Source organism: Saimiri boliviensis, chromosome 1 (assembly GCF_048565385.1).
Source record: "Saimiri boliviensis isolate mSaiBol1 chromosome 1, mSaiBol1.pri, whole genome shotgun sequence".
NCBI lineage: Eukaryota > Metazoa > Chordata > Mammalia > Primates > Cebidae > Saimiri > Saimiri boliviensis.
The window spans coordinates 152,400,087-152,424,837 of NC_133449.1; the positions used below are offsets into that span (position 1 = coordinate 152,400,087).

The 24,751-nt window shown below is 37.5% G+C and overlaps 1 protein-coding gene across 1 annotated transcript in view; it reads right to left on the minus strand.

The window, feature by feature from the left end:
* The window catches only part of LOC101027425 (cAMP and cAMP-inhibited cGMP 3',5'-cyclic phosphodiesterase 10A-like), a 128,488-nt gene that overhangs the window by 98,588 nt on the left and 5,149 nt on the right, over positions 1–24,751 (minus strand). Inside the window, exons 3-7 of the mRNA XM_074406823.1 lie at positions 11,778–11,918; positions 9,832–9,987; positions 6,656–6,706; positions 5,431–5,489; positions 3,819–3,870 (exon numbers count right to left, since the gene is read on the minus strand). Of these exons, the coding sequence (XP_074262924.1) occupies positions 3,819–3,870; positions 5,431–5,489; positions 6,656–6,706; positions 9,832–9,987; positions 11,778–11,918 (459 nt within the window). The remainder of the gene's footprint in view (positions 1–3,818; positions 3,871–5,430; positions 5,490–6,655; positions 6,707–9,831; positions 9,988–11,777; positions 11,919–24,751) is intronic.

Here is a 24,751-nt window from a genome sequence, read left to right on the forward strand (position 1 = left end):
CAGGCAATTCTCCTGCCTCAGTCTCCTGAGTAGCTGGGATTACAGGCACGCGCCACCATGCCCAGCTAATTTTTTGTATTTTTAGTAGAGACGGGGTTTCACCATGTTGACCAGGATGGTCTCGATCTCTTGACCTCGTGATCCACCCGCCTCGGCCTCCCAAAGTGCTGGGATTACAGGCTTGAGCCACCGCGCCCGGCTGATTTACATTTCTCTAATGACCAGTGATGATAAGCATTTTTTCATGTGTTTATTGGTCCCATAAATGTCTTTTTTTGAAAAGTGTCTGTTCATATCTTTTTCCCACTTTAAATGGTGAGTTATTTTTTAAAAACTGAAAATAAGAAACTGTCTTTGGATAGGAAGATGCCATATGCTGAAGAAATCAATTCAAGTTTTCTATAAATTTAAGACAATTCCAATATAAATTTTACATCATAATGAACAGAAATTCATCACAGGAATGCAAGGTTAGTTTAACATCCAACATTCAATTGATGTAACAGACACTATCAATAGAATTAAAAATAAAAAGCATATGATCATCTACACTGATGCACAAAAATTATTTGACAAAATGTAACACATTTGCATGATAAAAACACTTAAAAAACTAGGAACAAAAGTGAATTTCCTCAACCTGATAAAGGCCATCTATGAAAAACCCACAAATAACATTATACTTAATGGCAAAAGACTAAATGTTTCTGCCTTGATATCAGGAACAAGATAAGAATGTCAACACTTAGACTTCTTTTCAGTATTGTGCTGTAGGTTCTAGCCAGGGCAATCATGCCAGAAAAAGAAATAAAACACATCTGGATTGGAAAGTAGGGAGAAAAAATATCTCTAATTATAGAAGACATGATCATATATATATATATATATGTGTGTGTGTGTGTGTGTGGCATGTGTGTATGTGTATGTGTGTGTGTGTGTGTGTGTGTGTGTATATCTATATATATATATATGTGTATGTGTAATCCACTAAGAAACTATTGGAACTAATATATGAGTTCATCAAGCTTGCAGGATACATAATCAATGTATAAAAACCAATGTTGTTTCTACATATTTGCAGTATAAAATCAAAAATTAAAATTAAAAAAACAAATTTGATTTATAAGAGCATTAAAAAATACTTAGTAATAAATTGGCCAAAACGAAAGCAATACTTATTCTCAAAGATCATAAAACATTGTTGAAAAAAATTAAGATCTAGATAAATGGAAAAATGTTCACGTATTAGAAGATTTAATTGTCTTCCAGTTGTTAAGATGGCAATAATTTCAAATTGCTCTACAGAGTATTCCTATAAGCATCCCATCTGATTTCTTTGTAGAAATTGACCTGCTACTTCTAAAATTTAAATGTATTTGTTAGGTACCCAGAAGAGCTAAAAGAATCTTGAAAAGTTGGGGAACTCACACTTCCTAATTTCAAAACTTACTATAAAACCACAGTAATCAAGAAAGTGTACTGGCATTACCAAAGACATACAGAGCAACAGAATAGCAGTGAGAATTCAGATATAGAACCATCTTTTATGTTCAACTGATGTGCTGGGAAAAAACTTGATAGCTACTTGAAAAAGAATGAAACTGGACCTTTGCCAAACAGCATATACAAAAACTAACTCAAAAGAGATAAAAGACCTAAAGAGTTAAAAACCATAAAACTCTTAGACAAAAGTATCTAAGTAAATTCTTATGATTTCTAATTTGGCTCAGATATAAAACAAAAAGCATAAAGAGCAAAAGAAAAAACAGCTAAATTGGATTTCATCAAAATTAAAATCTTTTGTGCCTCAAAAAATACTAACAAGAAAGTGAAAAGACAACCTATCAAAATGGGAGAAAATATTAGCAAAGCAATTATGAGACAAAGTTATATCTAGAATATATGAAGAACTCTTAACAAATCAATAATAAAAATACAAAGAATTCCATTAAAACATAGTCAATGGCTCTGAATAGGTATCTCTCTTAAGACAATATACACATGGCCAATAAGCACATGAAAAGATGCTCAGCAACATTAGTCACTAGAGAAATACTGATCAAAACCACACTAAGCTAGCAGTTTATACCCACTATAATGAAAAAGTCAAGATAATAACAAGTGTTGGTGAAGATGTGGAGAAATCAGAACTCTTGTGCACAGCTGTTGGGAATTAAAAGTGGTGCAACTGCCATGGAAAGTTTGGCAGTTCCTCAAAAAGTTAAACATAGAACTACTACATTACCCAGTAATTCCACTCCTAAGAATATACCCTGAACAATGGAAAACAGGCATTCAAACAAAAACTTGTAGAGGAACGTTCACAGAAGCACTATTCACAAGAGCTAAAATGTGGAAACAACCCAAATGTCTATCAAGTGATAAATGGATTTTTCTTAATGTGGCATATATAACCACAAAATGGAATATTATTTGGTCATAAAAAGAAATGAGGAACTGACATATGCACAATATGTATGAACTTTGAAAGTATTATGCTAGGCGAAAGAAGCCAGGCCACATATTGTGTGATTCTTTTTGTATAAAATGCCCAGAATTGGTAAACTCATGGAGAAAGAAAGCGGACAATGGTTGCTTAGGGCTGGTGAGGCAAGGGGGAATAGAGCAATAGGAAGTGATAAGCTAAGGAGGTGATAACTAAAAGGGTACCAGGTTACTTTATGAAGTAATGAAAGTGTTCTAAAATTGACTGATGATTGTTGCACATATCCACGATTATACTAAAAACCAATGAACACTTTAAATGTATGAACTGTATAGTATGTAAATTACATTTCAACAAAGCTGTTTTTAAAAATATTAATAATACAAGGAACGGTCAATAATTGCTTCTTGTACCCCTAGTATAAGCTCAGTGTCAGTCTACATTACAACTTCGTGTTTTTCTTAAAGTTATTCATTGCTTTACAAATTCCTTCAGTTGTTTCATAACAAAAGAAAAGTTATTTTAATGTATAATTATTCTATTTTATCTAGATAAAACCATAGAAATAATTTATCACATAATGAGTGTGCCGAAGTTAATAACTTGTGTTATTCTATAATTACCCTTAGTAAACTTTGTCTCTACAAGACACTGCACAAAGCACACTTCATACTTGTCTTTTATTATGTCAAATAAAAAAATCTATCACTATGCATCATAAAATCTCTAGATGAGAGCACTCCTTACTTCAGAAGAGTACTGTATTTTGAGATGGACCAGAAAAATGAGGAGAAGAAATAACATTTATTAAAGCACATAACAGGGCACGAATAGTACCAAGAAAGCCTGAGCATCCATGACATACACCCACACATTTTGACAACTAGACGTCATTTCTGAATGAAGCCTCACTAGAGACCCAAGAGAGTAGCATGCGGAAATATGCCTGTAACTCGACATCATACACCTTTTGGCTCACAAGTGCCTGAGAACATCTAGGAGAGAAGAATAATTAAGACTAGAACTAAGTAGAATGAACTTGAAGATCAGTAAAAAAAAAAAAAAATCAGTTGAGAATTCCTAACACATCCCATATATAAGAGGTGTTTTGAAGAATATAAAAAGAAACCAATGTCTTTTCTAAATATAGCTCTCCATTAATAAAGAAAAGCGGAGATTTTTTAAAATGATATTCAAACTTACTCCCTCAAAATGAACAGAAGTGACAAAGAGATCGAGGTGAATTCCCAAGCACCACATTTGCATAATACGTAAAAGTGCCTGTGGAGGAGTAAGTTTAAATGTTCTGTCACATATTAGCACCATGGGTCTAAGGGTTAAATAAATCATATTTAGAACAAAAATAACCTACCAATATGCGTTCAAGTAGAGAATCTATTGCAACTATGTTATCAAAATTTGTTCTGAAAAAAAAGAAACATAAATCCTGTAAGTAATTGTATTAGATCACAGTACATATTAAACTCTAAATTCATTTCCTGGTTTTGTCTACATTCAAATAAAAAACATAAAGATATATGAAAAATGTTTTAAAAATCAGTACTGTAATATTATTTTAAAGAGACAAATAAAACTTTATCATTGACCTTAGCATGAGAATTCTAATTCCAGAGAATGCAATCAGTATTTATTTTACTGATAAGTATCAGTGTAGAGAGAAAGTTTATTGCATTTAAAAAGTATGCAGAAATAAAATTGCATCCACCATATTTAATATTTTCATTAATAACTCTGATCTAAAATAAAAATATTTAAATGTGCTAAATCTCAATAGTTAAATATAAATTATCACTGAAAAACTGGAGAAAGTTAATATTTAATTTAAGTGTACTAAGAAAGTAACATAAATCATTTGAGCAGAAATGTCAGATTACAAGTAATGTTATGGATCTAGTGACTTTATATGAATATATATTCATTATTACAAACAGCAAGTAAATGTTTCAGAGACAAATAGTACATATACTAAAATGTAAACCTGAAAAAAGATAACTCAATATGCATGTAACATACAGAAAATGTAAAGAAGAACTCTTAAGACAGACTCTACTGTCTAGGTAACGCTTTACCTAGTTGGCTGAGGTAACCAAGGGAAGCTTTTGCAGTACCATATTTCTTTAATTGTATTATTTCAAAAAATGCATGTAACATAGACTAGTAACTTCAAACTAATTAATGAGGATCAACAATAATTACTGACGAGTCAATTGTTAAGTGCATATACAGTGATATGAAACATAACATGCCATAGTTACTGCTGGAGGCCACAGAAGGACAAAGTCCATTACTCCTTTAGTAAGCTTGTAGGACATGACCCTAAAGTTACCACATCCTGGGGCACATTGTAGATTTCAGTGATTAATTTTATGGGTCAAATATATAGAAGATGTCCCCTGTGATAAATAAAACCAATAAAAATATGTGATTTAATAAATGTCTATTATATAAGTGCTTCCACTGCCAGCCAAAGAGTTTTTCTAGGTCAAACCAGGGAAATGGAACATTGTCTCAGAAATGATAACTGAGATACTATATATGGGAAAATTTAAATAATAATATTAATAATGTTTAATTTACTGACATTGTTAGACAAACCAATTAGGACTTTTTTGGGGAAAAAAAACAAACAGCATTTTTTCTCCTACTGTAGCCATTACTCTCTTGCAAAAATAGAAATATTTAGTGTCTTTAACATGTTCTAAGAGAGTCTCTTTATACAATAAGCATCAAACTGAAAACTAAGATCATCACATATATCTGCAACCCTTCACTTTAGAGTGAACGTAAATGGGAATGTAACTCTACAGTCCATAATATGATTATACATACTTCCCAGACTACTTGTAAAGATGGATCTTCAGTTATCAGCTGCAATAGACAGTAGTACATTTCTGCCACAGGCTGCACTTAATTTAAACCACTGATCACTAAGAACTACTACATAACCAGAAATGAACACTTACTTTGATACATCGAGTAGAAAGTCATTCAATTCAGTCTGTTTGGCAAGGCCTCTGCATACCTACCATATAAAATAAAAGCTACAATTATGAAATAATTCTGCTTATTCAAAAATAAAACTTCCAGAATACTATTTTCTTTATTTATTGAAAGAAGGCCTAACACAATCACTTGCCTTATAATGTAATAATAATACCAACAACCATTACTATTTACTGAATACTTAAATGTGCTAAGTGTTATTCTAAGTACTTTATATTTATTGTCTCAGTCACCACAAAACATTACAGGTTTGGGGTATTTCATACTGGAGTCATAAAGATGTTAAGAGCATACTGAGGCTGTAGATGTAATAAGGGACAGAAGCAGCATTCAGCTCCAGGTTGTCTACTCAAGTCCCTCTTTAGAACTGCTTTACACTGTCCTTCTAAAAATTGTAGTTGAGCACACATTCCACCTATACTTGATAATTCAAGAGTCTTTTCTACTCCTTTATCCTACAGCTTGATTTTTCTTCCTTGCATACAGTTCCTCCCTTATCAATCTCAATTTGCTGAAACAGAAGTAGAAAAATAAAACCACCACAAAAAATTGAAAAGAGAGAGGAAGAAAATACAAAACAATGTCATATTGCTATTATGTTTTTGAAATTTAAAGCCTAACCACCAGTAAAACTCTAAGTAGTTGGTGATTTTTAAATAATACTTTCAAGAGAACCAGATATCTTAAAGTTAGAATGTGTCACAGACTACTTAGAGGAACATTTAATTTAGGAAACGGAATCATAACTATATCAATACAATTCCAGTAGGAGATTGCTCCTAGGTTTTCAGGAGAACATACTATAGCAGGACATATGCCATTTGTTGCATAAATTGTGTATGTGTGTATTTTATATATAGATATATACGTATCTGAATACACACACATAATTGCAAAACAAGGCAGGAGTAAGCAGATACAAATGATTACATTAAAATTTCTAGAAACAATGGAATATTCTAATATCCCAAAATAAGGCTTTAGGTGACTTAACTTCTACTTCGGTCTTCAACGCTACACTTTATTTTTTTTTAAATACATATTTTATTGCGTTTTAGGTCTTGGGGCACATGTGAAGAACACGCAAGATTTTTGCATAGATACATACATGGCAAACCACAATGCTACACTTTAAAAAACTCTTCTCTCTTAGGAAGCCCCTGCAAAAACACTCCAAAGACTCACCTGCACCTGATGTATTGCTACTGAAGCCCAGGCAAGATTTGCTGTTGCAACCTAAAAAAATTAGAAGCACATACCTAGAAATAATAATACATTATACACACATAACAAATTTCTATTAGTCATCTCAACAAAGGACTGTGGCATACATGTATATGAAGAATTTCCTGAGATCACTGAGCTTTGAACATTTTGCCAAACACAAAGCGCCAGTTATTTACAAGGTTTTTCTTTTATATTTTCCCCTTCTATTTCATTGACTTTAATGTTCTCTTGTTCATCTTAATTTTGGATAAAATGGAAAACAAACTGATTGTTAAGGGAGCTATAGCCCAATGATTTAAACATAATTATTATTTGTCAGCTTAACAAAAATACTATCAAAAAGAAATCTAATGACCACTTTAAATAATGAAACATTTCTAAAATGTAAAAATCATATATATGTATATATATACACACACACATACATACATACATACATGCACGCTAGCTAACCAGTTGCTAGCTATTCTACTTCTTTTATTATTCACTCATTCAGCCAATATTCATGAGTGCCTATTACGTACCAGGCACTGTTCTAGGTGCTGGAGGTACTGTAGTAAAGAACAGAAATGGGGCAGCTTTCTTTGTACTTTAGGGAGAAAGACAAGAAAGGATATAATATACTAGATGGTGATAGGTGCCACAGAGAAAAAGCAGCAGGAAGAGAGAAAGACATACTGGGTAGGAGCCATTCAAAAGCACATGAAGTGTTCAGGGAAGGCCTCGTAGAGAAGGCGGTATCTGAGGAAATTCCCGAAGCATGTGGCCATGATGAGGATAACTGGAGAGAAGAAAAATGCAGCGGCCTGAGTAGTGGCCTGTCAGCCTTGCCCAAGACCCAGCGTGGCTGGTGAGTGAGCGTCAGCTGGAGTAGGTCAGCCTCGCCCAGGGACCCAGCGTGGCTGGAGTGAGTGAGGGTCAGCTGGAGTAGGTCAGCCTTGCCCAGGGACTCAGTGTGGCTGGAGTGAGTGAGGGTCAGCTGGAGTAGGTCAGCCTTGCCCACGGACCCAGTGTGGCTGGAGTGAGTGAGCGTCAGCTGGAGTAGGTCAGCCTTGCCCAGGGACCCAGCATGGCTGGAGTGAGTGAGGGTCAGCTGGAGTAGGTCAGCCTCGCCCAGGGACCCAGCGTGGCTGGAGTGAGTGAGGGTCAGCTGGAGTAGGTCAGCCTCGCCCAGGGACCCAGCGTGGCTGGAGTGAGTGAGGGTCCGCTGGAGTAGGTCAGCCTCGCCCAGGGACCCAGCGTGGCTGGTGAGTGAGGGTCAGCTGGAGTAGGTCAGCCTCGCCCAGGGACCCAGCGTGGCTGGAGTGAGTGAGGGTCAGCTGGAGTAGATCAGCCTCGCCCAGGGACCCAGCGTGGCTGGAGTGAGTGAGGGTCAGCTGGAGGAGGTCAGCCTCGCCCAGGGACCCAGCGTGGCTGGAGTGAGTGAGGGTCAGCTGGAGTAGGTCAGCCTTCCCTAGGGACCCAGTGTGGCTGGTGAGTGAGGGTCAGCCGGAGTAGGTCAGCCTTGCCCAGGGACCCAGTGTGGCTGGTGAGTGAGGGTCAGCCGGAGTAGGTCAGCCTTGCCCAGGGACCCAGCATGGCTGGAGTGAGTGAGGGTCAGCTGGAGTAGATCAGCCTTGCCCAGGGACCCAGCGTGGCTGGAGTGAGTGAGGGTCAGCCGGAGTAGGTCAGCCTCGCCCAGGGACCCAGTGTGGCTGGTGAGTGAGGGTCAGCCGGAGTAGGTCAGCCTCGCCCAGGGACCCAGCGTGGCTGGAGTGAGTGAGGGTCAGCTGGAGTAGGTCAGCCTCGCCCAGGGACCCAGCGTGGCTGGAGTGAGTGAGGGTCAGCTGGAGTAGGTCAGCCTCGCCCAGGGACCCAGTGTGGCTGGAGTGAGTGAGCGTCAGCTGGAGTAGGTCAGCCTTGCCCAGGGACCCAGTGTGGCTGGTGAGTGAGGGTCAGCCGGAGTAGGTCAGCCTCGCCCAGGGACCCAGCGTGGCTGGAGTGAGTGAGGGTCAGCTGGAGTAGGTCAGCCTTGCCCAGGGACCCAGTGTGGCTGGTGAGTGAGGGTCAGCTGGAGTAAGTCAGCCTTGCCCAGGGACCCAGTGTGGCTGGTGAGTGAGGGTCAGCTGGAGTAGGTCAGCCTTGCCCAGGGACGCAGTGTGGCTGGTGAGTGAGGGTCAGCTGGAGTAGGTCAGCCTTGCCCAGGGACGCAGTGTGGCTGGTGAGTGAGGGTCAGCTGGAGTAGGTCAGCCTTGCCCAGGGACTCAGTGAGGCTGGAGTGAGTGAGGGTCACCTGGAGTAGCAGGGGATGCGGTCATTCAGGCAAGTGGACAGGAAGTAGGTCACGGAAGGGAATTGGTTCATATTGGATGTGATAAATATTTTAATATTTGGTTTTAGTATTAATGAGCCAATTCAGTGAATAGTGAATGGAACTCACAGTTTTCCAAATATTTGACACTAGAAACTTTTTTTCAGGACATGAGCTAAGAAAAAGACATTTTAAAGAAGACTTAACCAGAGTGTGAAAATTCTCCAAAGTCATTCTACTACTTTTTATGACTAAGAGTATGGCATACCTTTTATTGTTATAATGGATTGTTTTTTGTTTGTTTCGTGGTTGTGTGTGTGTGTGTGTTCCTTTTTTTTTTTTCTTTTTGAGACAGAGTCTCACTCTGTTGCCCAGGCTGAAGTGCAGTAGTGTGATCTCAGCTCACTGCAACCTCTGCCTCCTGGGTTCCAGCGATTCTCCGGCCTCAGCCTCCCAAGTAGCTGGGATTACAGGCGTGCACCACCACGCGCAGCTAATTTTTGTATTTTTAGTTGGCCAGGATGGTCTCGATCTCTTGACCTCGTGATCTGCCCACCTTAGCCTCCCTAAGTGCTGGGATTACAGGCATGAGCCTCTGCACCCAACCTGGATTCTTATCCTTACATAACAAAAGGACTATATTTCTAATGTAACCAGTTTCCTCTCTTAACAGAAACAGGTATTAAAATAATCATTATTCGTATCAAAACACTGTTAAGCAAACTGTGATTTTAAATATTCATTCATATATTTTCAGTTTAGTATTACTTAGCAATGCTAACGAGCACCTTCAATGAGCTAGGTAGGACTAAAAATTCTAACAAGCAGCATTTAAAGACCTCACCTCTTGGTGACTAAGACAGAAGGCTTCTTTGCCCCAGTGCCGATATAGTTCAAGAATACCAATCAGGTCACCAACTGCAGTGACAATTGGTAAGCAAAGAACAGACTGGATGCGAGTTCCTGATTCCAGTCCAGTACCTCGTGGAAATCGTTCATCCTGAAAAACACAAAGAGAGAGATATAAATTCAGTGAAATGATCATTAAGTTATAATTACTATTTCTATCAGAAATTGCCATGATACTTGTAATCAATAAAAAGCAGTACTTTTCAAAGAAAAACCAAATGATGATAGCCACCATAAATCTTATGTAAGAAAATGGTTACTTTTTCATGGAACTTATGCCCAAACACTGCTTTAATATTTCTTTGTCCCTACGCAGTATAAATTTAATGAATGAATGACTGTTAATTCTATATGATAATAAAAATAATCATAAATGCTGACATTTATTCATCATATTCTATGTGCCCGAACAGTCTTAGAGTGTTTACAGGTACAATGCCACAGAGAAAATTACTCCAAATGTAAATACTATGTGAAGAAAATTATATATAAGCTTTTTCTATTTTTAAGCCTAGAATAACACAAGTGTGTGTTAATAACAATCGTTCTGATTGAAGCTCAAAGGCCCATATTAACTATTCAAATCATCTAATAATGATCAATTATTTGTCATAAGAAATAAAATTGGTTCACTGATTTTAATAATTTTCTAGCTTAGCAAATTTACTGAAAGGAAGTACAGGGAAATTGAATGAATTAATATCAAAAGCACCAATTCTATTTATTCAATTTCTACTGTCTGTGGGAAGCTATCAGGCATGAATTAGAACTTCATGACATAGTATAACTCTGTATTTGTAATTTACAGATCTTTTGAAAGCTTACATACACAACAGAACATTTTCAAATGAGAATTTATATAGATAGCATGGACCCTTCCTTCTCTTCTCTCCCTTCCTGCCTTCTTTTTTCTCCTCTCCTTCCATATCTTCCTTTCTTCCTCTAGCTACCCAATTTATTCAAGGTCATACGTATAATGGTGGAAAAAACAAAATTAAAACCTGGGTTTCATGACTCCTATTAGCACTTAGAGCAATTTTTTACATCTATGTACTTGTTTGCACTTGTTACCTTTAAAATCTATACTCGATGCAGTAAAATTTCATTAAAACGTCCACATGTACTGTGGAAGACTGGATTGAGGGCTCTGCTTTGTCTTGTTTCTCTGTATCTATGTCCTTTGTTAGTGATCAGTACGGATTCTCGGCCTGTCCATGTGATTTGCTTTGGCCAATGGGACGGCAGTAAATCTGACGGAAGCAGAGGCTTGAAAACTCACTTGTGTGTTCCCACGACTTCTCTCGGACTCCTGCTACCATCACAAAAACATGCCAGCATAGCCTTACTGGAACTGGGTGAGAGACACATGGAAAGCAGAGGGCTTCAGAGGCCAGCCAGCACCTAACTGGTGGCCAGCTGACCTGAGACGCTTGGGCAAGCACAACGGACAGCAATCCAGATCAGCAGAATGACCCCGTCCTTAGATTCCTAGCAAACAACATGTGGCTACTGTGCGATACCACTAAAATCTGAGGTGGTTTGTCATACAGCAATAGCTAACTCATTCATATGCATCCTAGCAACATAGAAACATAAAGCAGTAATCGTTTAGTTTACACTAATATAAATATATACAGTATTTTTGTGTTTAACTGAACTGGCATGTGTTGAAATAAGAACTGGTCAAATCTAGTTGTTAGTGGGTAAAAGGAATTTTATGAGTACAAATCATTAACTTACACATTAATATATTGATCTCTACCCAGCTTTAATGCTTTTTAAAATGAAACAATTTAAGTTATAACATCAAAATGATATGCCATCTTTCTTAATTAAATACTTTAGGTTAAACATATCGCAAAGAGTCAAAAAGCCGTTTACCCCAAGGATGTCTTCCACTAGCAGTGTTTTCCTGGACTCGGCCACATAAGCAGAGATGGTGGTGCCCTGGGTGATGGGCCCAGCAGGGATGAGGCGGGGTTTTCCCTCCTTTATCCCAGGTGGTGTGAACGTGCACAGGCTCTAGGGAGAACAAAAGACGTTTTACAGACTTTCCTGTACATGTGCATGGTACAAAAGACACGTGGTAATCTTACTCAACAGTCATAGTAAATCTGTGAGCCAATTAAAAGAAGAGTCATAAAATGAGGAAAGGTGCTTTGCCATGATCAAACCAGATTATCTAAAGTGAAACTATCTCACATTTCCAGTTCACAAAAAATACACACTCAAATTTAAAACCGAAATGAATATACAGGCACAGAAACACTCTTCCAATAGCCTCCTATGTTGACACATAGAAAATAGTGAAATGAAAAAAAAATGCATCCTGTCATTGAGATCAGCATTCTATCAGACCACAAAGGGTCTAACCTCCCTACAGACTTGCCGCGTGTTACCTGAAGATAGAATCAGTACCTGTAAGTCAAGTCATTCAGTTACATTTTTCATTTTCATTAGAAATCTTCCCTTCTTAGAACCTTCTCTGGCAGCAAACCACACTGCCATATGTGTACCTATGCAACCATCTTGCATGTTCTTCACATGTACCCCCAAACCTAAAATGCAATTAAAAAAAAAAAAAAAAAGAACCTTCTCTTTATAAGACTCACTCATGTTGCTTCAACTGGCTAGTTTATAAAACTGCAGATTCAGAATACTCTAGATGAAAAATTTGCTCTTCTCTGTCAAAAATCTTGATAAGTCTGAGTGATCTTTCCTTTTCAAATGACTGGTGAGAGGGTAAAGTCCTGAAACTATTTTTTAAAAAATAGTAGAAGCAGTCATTTTGATGAAATCCAAACATATTTTTAAATTATTTTCTACTAAATAAGAATTGCTATGTTAAATCATGTAAAAATTGGGGGCAATATTTTGATATAATTGTATTATGACTGTCTACAAAATTTTAAAATATTAAGGTTTGGGTAAATTTCCCACAGACTTCACATTATTTTTATCTTATGTTGGATTATTATAACAAAGAATGAAGACAATTTGAAGAGATAAGTATCAGGTAACCCTCTTAACCTAAGTACCTTTCCGTAATACTTGTTATTACTAAGGTAGTTCTAAGGATGAGACAGATACTTTATTTAAGTTTGTAAAATTAGAGAACTCTTTCTTTAAACATCTTAATATCAAAAGAGAATGAACCCCATAAACTTGACTTAATGAAATGCATAAACTTGGTTTAACGAACAGGGAGGAAGAAAGAAGAATGCAGAACTTTGTTTAACCCTGTGTGCTTTGAATAAATAACAATGATAAACGATTAGAAGCTAAATTCAAAATACTTGTATTTCCAGGCATATCTGCATAGGGCTGTAATTAAGTTGTACTTGCTATTAAATACAACTCAATGCATGTGAAAAATATATTTTAAGTAATTCTTTTAAAAATAAGCTTAATATGTTTAAATACACAGTATACACTTACGGATCAAAAAATACATGTATGATGCATGACAGTTTGAACTTAGCTATTTTTTTAAAAGGCCACAAAAACTACCTTCCAGTTACTATAATTATATTGAGCACCAATATACACATGGCACAGAGTAAGACTGTCATTAGATTTAGTATCTATCATTGTCCAAATTCAATTCAGCTTGTCACCCTTTCTTAAGATAGAAAGAGAAGAAAAGAAATTCAAGAACAAGAAGAAGAGAGAAATGCGAGAAAAAAATTTTCAATGTGGTATATCCAGCATGAAGAAAAATTAGAATTGACAGTGATTTTCTCAAACTATAAGAAAGCAACTGTCCCTTTTCTCTACGGAAGACAGAACTGCAGGAAATGAACATACACTGAACTGAGTGGGGTTCAGATGACTCTTAAAGAGGAACATGTCATGATGAAAACAGAAGGTGAACTCTGGAGCAAGCTTCCAACAGCAGTTCTGTATTTTTTATGGCGGAGTGTGGAGGGAATCATAGTGTTTGTCTGCATTTGTCTGTTTGAAAATATAAAACACATATCCTTTTTTTTTTTTAATGACTTAGCCATAGGCCCTTTAAGGCTGAATTTAATCACATGTTCAAGTTATATATAGTTTCATAATCCAATAATGATAGACTATCTTACACATTCCTACAGTATTAGATGATCATATATTTAATATTATAAAATATGTATTGCTTCTGTGTAGGTTTCATACGATACACAAGAAACAGGTAAGCAAATACTGTGCCCAAGAGTATATGAAAAGGTCTTCTACTATTAACTTGCTGAAAATAAAAGGCTTAGAAGTCTTTCAACTACTTGCTAGAATATGAAAAACCTCCCCATGAAGTTAAAATAACTGAATAATTCTCTACAGTGGAAATTATATACTTGTCTTCCTAATTAGCTCATGATTTTTGCTCATGTTAATCAAACAGAAACGTTTCCAATGAGAGCTGACGATAAATGCTCACGAAACATTGAATACATTGTGGTATTAAGGCCAAAAACTCCGGCGGAAGGGAAAATGAAGACTAAGCTGAAAACACACGTTTGTTGCTGACGTGTTTTCACGGCTACACTTCCTCTCCTTTGTATTCGGGGTCCCTACTTTCTTGTTTTGATTTTGTTTGCCTCCAAACAATTTACCTGCAAAAGCTTCCCTTTTTAACATTCATTTCTAATGGAGGATCAGTCACTGGTTTGAATCACATGTTGTGCAGAAGCACTTTTGAAATGATTTTTGTAGCTGAATGCATTGATAGGTAGCTACCTGTCACAAATGTAAAAAGTCAGTAATGAACCTCTATATAGAGGCTGAGTTTTACACATATTCAGGGACAGAGAAAAGTTGATTCAAACTCCCTTTATTCCACAGATACTGTCAGGTAGAAGATCATGTATTGACTAATGATCATTTTCCCACTAATTGAACTGCCACCTTCATCATATGCTTCATCCTCAAATACACTTGGGTCTGTTTCTGAACTCCCAGTTCCGTATCACTGGGTTTACTTGTGTACCACACTGTTTTAACTATTACGAAAAGTTTACAATCCACCTTGCGATTTGGCCAGGCAAGTCCTGACTTAGTTGTATTTCAAAAAAAAAATCATGATTTACTTTATAAGCTATACACTTTGGCCTGGGCGCAGTGACTCATGCTTATAATCCCAGGGCTTTGGGAGGCTGTGGCAGGAGGATGGCTTGAGACTAGGAGTTCAAGATCAGCCTGGGCAACACAGCGAGACCCCATCTCTACAAAAAATTTTAAAAACTAGCTGAGTGAGGTGGTGCATGCCTGTAGCACTAGCTACTTGGGAGGCTGAAGTGGGAGGATCACTTGAACCAAGAAGTTTGAGGTTACAGTGAACTAAGATTGTGCAACTCTACTCCAGCCTGGGTGACAGAGTGAGACCCTGATTCAAAAAAAAAAAAAAAAAAAAGATATATACTTTGCATTTCTCATTGGTGAATTAACTATATGAATACATTAATAAATCAAAAATAAATGATTGAGGTAAATAAGTTCTAAAGACATTTACACAGAAAATAAGGACTTAATTTTTCAAAATCAATCAATATAATTTTTGACTTAGAGATTTAACTGGAATATTCAGATAAATAAGATAAAAAACCATATGCTCACTATATGAATGAAAATATCAGGCATTATTTTAGGAAGTATTAAGCCTCTTATACATATATTTACAACATCAAATTTATAACATCCAGTGTTGAACTTAGTCTCTAAGATCAGCTCCTTCTCTGTTATTGTATAAATATATAAAACCTTTTATTAGGACAAGATTTTTTTTTAAGAGCCTAGAGACAAAAACTAGAACTAAAAAAACAAGGAAGATTGAAAGTTTCAAACATTAATCACCTCTATCCCTTCCAGAGAAGAAAGTACCTGCCTTCAGGACATCACCTTGACAAAAGGCTGCTACAGTTCTGCCGTATTTCAGAGTTCTAGAGGGGACGGTAACCACTAGTCCCTCCACCTCTAAACTAGCATGGATGAGATTTTCCGAAGAGCAGAAAATAATCCCATCAGAGGCCAGGAAGTCCTAGGGGGGGGGATCAGCTTTTAAACTTTTCTAAGAAATTCATTATGAAGTAGCTGATATTTTTGTGGTAACAGCAAATTTTTATATATATTTCTTTTCTTTTCTTTTTTTGCTGAGTGGGAGTCTCACTCTGTTGCCAGGGCACAGTGCAGTGGGGTGATCCTGGCTCACTGAAACCTCCACCTCCCGGGTCCAAGCGATTCCTCTGCCTCAGCCTCCCGAGTGGCTGGGACTACAGGCATGCACCACCACACCCAGCAAATTTTTGTATTTTTAGTAGAGACAGGGTTTCACCACATTGGCCAGGATGGTCTCGATCTCCTGACCTTGTGATCCACCCGCCACAGCCTCCCGAAGTGCTGAGATTACAGGAGTGAGGCACCACACCTGGCCTTAAAGTGAGGTAATTTAAACTAGAAGAGATTGGGAGCACAAGTCATAATCAATTGGTTGGTTTCATTAAAAAAAAATTGAAAACATTCAAATTATATAAATGTAAACTTTAGGAAATAAATAGATTTGGTGGAAAATGAGCAAGAGAAATGACAAACACAATTTATAAAACACCATCTTTTAATGAAATAGAAAAATCCAATTCATTGATGATATCAACCAAATAGGTGTTTACTTCACTTGATTAACACTTGCTTCCATCTTTCATTCCATACACAATTCGATCACTTTATTCACAAGACTTCATTTCAATGTTAAGACTTCAACTCACAAACAGTTAAATTTTAGAAACCCTTTTTTTTTCTTTTGAGACGGAGTTTCGCTCTTGTTACCCAGGCTGGAGTGCAATGGCGCGATCTCGGCTCACCGCAACCTCCGCCTCCTGGGTTCAGGCAATTCTCCTGCCTCAGCCTCCTGAGTAGCTGTGATTCCAGGCACGCGCCACCATGCCCAGCTAATTTTTTGTATTTTTAGTAGAGACGGGGTTTCACCATGTTGACCAGGATGGTCTCGATCTCTCGACCTCGTGATCCACCCGCCTCGGCCTCCCAAAGTACTGGGATTACAGGCTTGAGCCACCGCGCCTGGCCTAGAAACCCTTTTTTAAAAGGAAAAGAGTATTTAGGTTTACCAATGGGCTATTATCCTTATAAGACACCAGATGGCACTGGATAGTAAACAAATGCAGATCTATGTCAATGGCCGTAAGTTAACAGCTCCCACAGTTATCTGAACTTGATATATGGATGACTAACTTTGTTTGCATAATTCTTAAACATGAATCTGCTGAAGTTCACTGTGCATTGGAAAAAGGCAAACAATTACTAGAAACTACCCTCTGAATATGAAGAAGGCAATATTTCAGGTGAATGTTCAGCGTATATATACTGAAGGTAAAACTTGAGATTCTTTTGCTTCTTCATTTTTCCCAATTGTATCCCAAGTAACAAAACTGAAATGTGTTCTTCCCAGTATGTGAGTAATAAAAATCAAGTAACAAAGGGGCATGCGGAAGCCATGCTCTTAAAAGAGGTACTGTATTAGGGTGGAGAGAGCATAGCTGCTCTTTATAGAAAGCACAGTAACTTTGGAATGAGAGCCTGGACTTTAGTTTTTGACTAGGGGTGTGAACTCAGGCAGTCATTACCCATATGAAAACCTTGGTTACCTCATCACTGAAATAAAAATATTTAAAAATTTTGAACTGGCTCTTTTAGCTTTAACATTCTATAAATCTAGGACTTCTATAATCATCTAGTTGCTCCTGTTTATACATAAAAATAAGAAAAAACTTCTTTTTTTTCTTTTTTTTTTTTAGAAAGAAAAAAAGAATAATAAGAAAAAGAATAAAGAAGAGGAAGAAAGAGGAAGAGGAAGAGGGAGAGAGAATGGGGGTATTGCTTTGTTGCCCGGGCTAGAATGCAGTCTAAATATGGAATATGCAGTCTATAATTGTCCTTAATAATGGAGACATGAAAGAAAATGAGGGAAGAGAATAACAAACAAGGAGCCAACCAACATTTCGTTTAAACTTCTAAGTTGATATGATGTGGTACTGATAAGAGAGTATATTTTGTGTAAAGTGGAGAGCTCTATAAATGTTAATTACGTTTACTTGTTCCAGATCTGAGTTCAAGTCCTGGATATCATTGTTAATTTTCTGTCGCATTGGTCTGTCTAATGTTAATGCTGAAGTCTCCCACTATTATTGTGTGGGAGTCTAAGTCTCTTTATAAGTCTTGTATGTCTGGGTATTCCTGTATTGGGTGCGTATATATTTAGGATCTTTAACTCTTCTTGTTGTTGCGTTGATTCTTTTATCATTATATAATGTCCTTCTTTGCTTCTTTGTTGCTTTAAAGACTATTTTATCAGAGGTAAAAATTGTAACTTCTGCTTTTTATTTATTTATTTTTGCTCTCTAGTTGATTGGTAAATCTTTCTCCATCCCTTGTTTTGAGTCTTTGTGTATCCTTGAATGTGAGATGGGTCTGGATGCAGCATACCAATGGGTTTTAGTTTTTTGTCCAAATTGCCTGTCTGTCTTTGAATTGGGGAATTTAGTCAATTTAAATTTAGAATTAATAATGATATATGTGAGTTTAATACTGCCATTTAATATTAGCTGGCTATTTTGCCCATTAGTTGATGTAAATTCTTCATTATATTGTTCCTCTTTTTGGTATTTTTTTTAGAAAGGCTGATACTGTTTGTTCCTTTCTATGTGTATTGTTTCTTTCAGAAGCTCTTGTAAAGCAGGCCTGGTGGTGGTGAAATCTCTGAGTGCTTGCTTATTCACAAAAAAACTTTATTTTTCCTTCACTTGTGAAGCTTAGTTTGGCTGGATGTGAAATTCTCGGTTGAAAGTTCTTTTCTTTAAGGATGTTGAATATTGGTCCCCACTCTCTTCTGGCCTGTAGGGTTTCTGCTGAGAGATCTGCTCTAAGTCTGATGGGCTTCCCTTTGTGGGTAACCTGACCTTTCTCTCTGGCTGCTCTTAGTATTTTCTCCTTCATTTCAACCCTGATGAATCTGACGATTATGTGCCTTGGAGTTGCTCTTGAGGAATATCTTTGTGGTGTTCTCTGTATTACCTGGAGTTGAATATTATCCTGCCTTACTAAGTTGGGAAAATTTTCCTGAATAATATCCTGAAGCGTATTTTCCAGCTTGGATTCATTCTCTTCGTTACATTCAGGTACACCTATCAAGCGTAGATTAGGTCTTTTCACATAGTCCCATATTTCTTGGAGACTTTGCTAGTTCCTTTTTATCCTTTTTTCTGTAATCTTGTCTTTTAGTTTTATTTCATTGAGTTGGTCTTTGACCTCTGATATCCTTTCTTCTGCTTGATCAATTCGGCTGTTAAAACTTGTGCATACTTCACGTAGTTCTCGTATTGTGTTTTTCAGCTCCATCAATTCACTTATTTTCCTCTCTAAATTTTGTATTCTTGTTGAGATTTCGTCAAACCTTTTTTCAAAGTTCTTAGTTACTTTAGATTGTGTTAGAACAAGTTCTTTTAATTCACCGAAGTTTCTTATTATCCACATTTTGAAGCCTGCTTCTGTAATTGGAACACACTCGTTCTCCATCAAGCCTTGTTTCGTTGCTGATGAGGAAGTGGGATCCCCTGCTAAGGGAGAGGCATTCTGATCTTGGGTATTCTCAGCCTTTTTTGACTGTTTTCTTCCCTTCGTTGTAGATTTATCCATCTGTGGTCTTTATAATTACCATCTTTGTAATTGGGTTTCTGAGTGGACGTCCAACTTATTGATTCTCAGCGCCGAAATCTGAGCAACCCACTGCGCCGACTAAATCAGCGGCGTTAAGATTGATGGTGCTTTTCTGACTCTGCACCAAGAACCAACGCTCCGAGGCGTCGGCACAACCGCCTCGCCGGTCACAAGAGTCGCGCTGGTGACCCGTGGGGCTCCTCTGCTGGGAATCTCCTGGTGCGTGAGCAACAAGAATTCATGTGAAGGTGTGGCGTCCTCTCGTTCTTTGCGTTTTCACTGGGAGCTACAATCCCGAGCTGCTAGTGATCAGCCATCTTGGATCTCTCCAGAAAAAACTTCTTAACTAAGGTAACTTAACAAACTTGTAAATTATGGAGAGGTTATTTTAATAATAACCTATATATAAAACTGTAAATATACCTTTGAATTAAATTTTTTAAGGTATAAAGTACACAAGGTTTTCAGCTTTCACAAACACTCTTACAGATAACAGTAGAAAAACTGTAAGGATAATATCATCAAGTATGTTATGTATGTGACTAAGTATAGCTGTAAAAACGATAAAAGTTGAATTAAGCAAAAATTCAGTCATGAAACAATTATTTTTTCCCAGAAAACTTCTCAAGATCACTTTGTCTATGGCAGACACTGCTATGGCCAGGATACAACATACACTGTTTTCTTTGCTAACTCCAGATTTCTCATAAATTGCTTCTTCTGCCCAAAAGACATTCCCTTTTTCCCCCTTCTTATCTACGAAGTAAGAGGTCTTTAAATCCCCACTCAAATACTGTCTCATCAGCCAATCTGTTTTCATGTACTGTAGCCCCAACAAATTCATGATTACATAAACTGAGCTCCTCTCTGTCAGCACATAACAATTGCATGCTGGAACTAGTGGTGAATTTCTCCGTCTTCCCCACTGGTCCTACATTTTATGATGTGAGAAATAATTTTATCTTTATTTTTGTATGCTCAGCAATTTAGCACAGTTTTTTGGTATTTAGCAGTTGTTTTAAATGGTTTGTTAAACAAACAGTATTTATGATGTAACATTTAACTAATGGAGGTTAAATGGTAAATTAAGGGTTAGAAAGTTTAAGAATTTTGCCAAGTCACACAATGATTAATTACACAATTCTTAAGGGGTAAAAGAGAACTCACACAACCTAACTCCAGAACCAAAATTAATTCAATGCTAAACTACTCACTGGGAAGTTTTTCTTTTTTCCCCAAGTTCTGAAAAAGTGCAATGAGCACAGAAATCCCCCTTCTTAAAGGGCCTCCCCAGTAGCAAATGGACAATGTAGACACCGGATCCCAGGCTGTGGGGACATCGGTGTCTCCCGGGTTGCAGTCATCTCCGTGGTGTCTGGTGATGACTGGTGCTCAAAAGTCAGATGAATCAATGGGCTACTGGTTTGCAGAAAGGTAATATTTTAACAGTGTCTTCAATTCGCTCCTTGGCTACTAGACTAATAAGTTTTCTATTATCATTTGCATTTAATAGGGTAATTGATATTTTCCTTGAAAACTTCATTTTTATCTAGGTTTTCAGATTTGTTAGTAAAAGTAATCCCTCATAATTTCTCATTTTCATTATATCTATTGTTTTGCCTGCTTTTAAATCATTAAACATACATAATTATGCTTCTCTTTTTTTGTCAGTGTTGTAATTGCTTTGTCTGTGTATTAGTCTGCTGTCACACTGCTATAAAGAACTACCTTAGACTGGGTAATTTATGAAGAAAAGAGGTTTGATTGACCCACAGTTCTACGGACTTAACGGGAAGCATGACGGAGAGGACTCAGAAAACACAATTCTGGCAGGAGGCAAAGGGGGAGCAAGGAACTTCTTCACGTGACGGCAGGAGAGTGAGTACAAGGAGGGGAAGTGCCACACACTTTTTAAACATCAGACCTCATGAGAACACATTCACTATCACAAGAAAAGCGAGGGGGAAGTCTGCCCTCATGATCCAATCACCTCCCACCAGGTCACCCCCCTGACATGTAGCGATTACAATTCAACATGAGATTTTGGTATGGAAACAGAATCAAACCATATCATTCTGCCTCTGGCCCCTCCCAAATATCATGTTCTTCTCACATCTCAAGACCAATCAGGTCTTCCCCACAGTCCCTCAAAGTCTTAATTCACTATAGCATTAACTCAAAAGTCCAAGTCACGGCCAGGCACAGTGGCCCACGCTTGTAATCCCAGTACTTTGGGAGGCTGAGGCAGGTGGATCACTTGAGGTGAGGAGTTTGAGACAAGCCTGGGCAACATGGCCATACCTCATCTCTACTAAAAATGCAGGAAAAAAAAAACTAGCTGGACATGGTGGTATACACCTCTAGTCCCAGCTACTTGGGAGGCTGAGGCAGGAGACTCACTTGAACTCAGGAGGTGGAGGCTGCAGTGAGCCAAGATCATACCACTGCATGCCAGCCTGAATGACAGAGCAAGAATCTGTCTCAAAAAAAAGAGAAAAAAAAAAGTCCAAGTCTAAAGTCTCATCTGAGACAATGCAAGGCCTTTCCATCTGTGAGCCTGTAAAATCAAAAACAAGTTAGTTATTTCCAAGATACAATGGGAGTACAGGCATTGGGTAAATGCCCCCATTACAAAAGAAAGACATTGGCCAAAACAAAGGGGCTACAGGCCCTGAACAAGTCCGGAACCCAGCAGGGCAGTCATTAAATATTAAGGTTCCCAAATAATCTCCTTCAACTCCATGTTTCATATCCAGTTCATGCTGATGCAAGGGGTGTGCTCCCAAGTCCAGAGCCACAGCTTTGCCCCTGTGGCTCTGCAGGATACAGCCTCTGTGGCTGCTTTCACAGGCTGGCACTGAGTGCCTGCGGCTTATTTAGGCACACGGTGCAAGCTGTTGGTGGATTTTAGGGTCTGGGGGACGGTGGGCCTCTTCTCACAGCTCCACTAGACAGTATCCCAGTAGAGATTCTATGTGGGGGGCCCCAGGGCAGAGGTTCTCCATAAGGGCTCTGCCCCTGCAGCAGACTTCTACCTAGATATCCAGGTATTTCCATACAACCCCTGAAATCTAGGTCAAGGCTCCCAAACTCTTGCTTTCTGTGTACCACAGCTAGAGCTGAAGTGACTGGACACAGGGTGCCACGTATGGAGCAGCATGGCCTTGGGTTTTGTCCATGAAACCATTTTTCCTAGGCTTTGGACCTGTGATGGGAGGGGCTGCTGTGAAGATCTCTGAAATGTCCTGGAGACATTTTCCCTATTGTCTTGATGATTAACATCTAGCTCCTCTTGTGCAAATTTCTGCAGCTGATGCCTTGAATTTCTCCACAGAAAATAGGCTTTTCTTTTATACCACATGGTCAGGATACAAATATTTCAAACTTTTAGGCTCTGCTACCCTTTTAAACATAAGTTCCCATTTCAGACCCTCTCTTTGTAAACACATATGACTGTGCATGGCTAGGAGCAGCCAGGCTTCCTCTCCATCTACGACCACCTCAGCCTGGACTTCACTGTCCATGTCACTATCAGCATTTTGGTCACAACCATTCAACAAGTCCCTCAGAAGTCTCAAACTTTCCCTCATCTTCCTATCTTCTTCTGAGCCCTCCAATCTCCTTTGTTTTTTGGCCATTATGGGAATCCCATGAAGAATTCGTAAATAGAAGTTAAATACATTAAAGTAGGGTCTAGCCCAGAAAAGAAAAGGAACCACCAGTTGGTAGATCCTAACCTAATATACTGAGTTTAATATGTATATTATTCACATAAATAATAATGGTATCGATAACCTCTTCTAAGTTGTTTTTGTGATATCTCAATAAGCAAAATACTACTTCGATTCTGTTCCTTTTCTTCATTTTGCTTCAGAAACTTCAATGCACCAGAATAAAAGACAGTTTGGTGTTTTTTTTAACATGATTTAATTTCTTTTCTTTCAACAGTTGGATTTTCTTTACAAGTAATTTTGTTACAATCACATAATGATTTCCACAGTAATATTTTATACTTTAATTTTAGTGCTTTTTAGTATTTAGTTTGTTTTTATCTTCTGCTAAATGTTCGACATGAAGAAAGCACATAGAAGATTATTTCCTCCCTGGTTATATGAATGTGCATTTTTAAATTCTATCAGAACTTCTGACATATTTAAATGCTATTTAAGTTATATTTCTTATTACAACAATTTCAGAAATATAATTATTTCTACTGACTGAGAAGAAATTAGTACTTTAGTAAGTGTAAAAACTGTATAATCCCTTCTTTTTTTAACCTTTAGTATTTGTTGATATGGACAAAAAATTTTCTCAGTCTATTTGGGTTTTACTATGATTTTGTCACTAAAGTATATAATTTTTGTTGTGAAATTGAGTTACTTAAGAAAGACTTTTTTTGCTATCAAGACACATTTTTTAAAGAATGATAATTATGTATACTATGTTACCTTTCACGTGCAAAAGATGAAATACAAAAATATATACATGTATCTGCTTACCTATGCAAGAGATGTTTTATTTAATATGGGTACTTACATTTTAGAATCATATCTTCTATTGCAATCAATACAGCAGATTAAATCATTTGACTGACACTTTTGCAAAAACAATTTCAAATTTATTTAAAGGATAAATAAAATATATTACCTATTGCTTTGCTGGGCTGAGAAGAATAGAAGGAATCCACAGAAATCTAAAAGGAAGTAAATAAAGGAACCGTGGGATGTAACCAGATCCCAAGCCAGCTATCTCTTGAGGATATTAACTAAGGACTGAATAGATGAGTCTTCTCCCAGGAAAGCCACATGAAAAGTAGGAGACGATAAGAGAGAAAAGCTGGGGCCTTTTTGTGAGGGAAGTCTAAACAGAGACTGCTTTAGAGGGCCAGGACAGGCAACAGGCCAAACATTCATTCTAGGTTGAAGGACAAATACACTTAACCCAGCAAAGAAGCTACGAGGAAACCAAATTATTTTGAAATTAGTGTTGAAGGGAAAATAAAAATCTCCTTTGAGAAGTCATAATTGTGCATCATGTGGATTTGACTCTTGAATCCATATTTTGTAGTCTGAAAAAAAAAAAAAAAAAAGAAAGAAACTCAACCAGATATTCAGCACCTCAAGGGACTAGCAGAAACAAATGCAAATCTATCT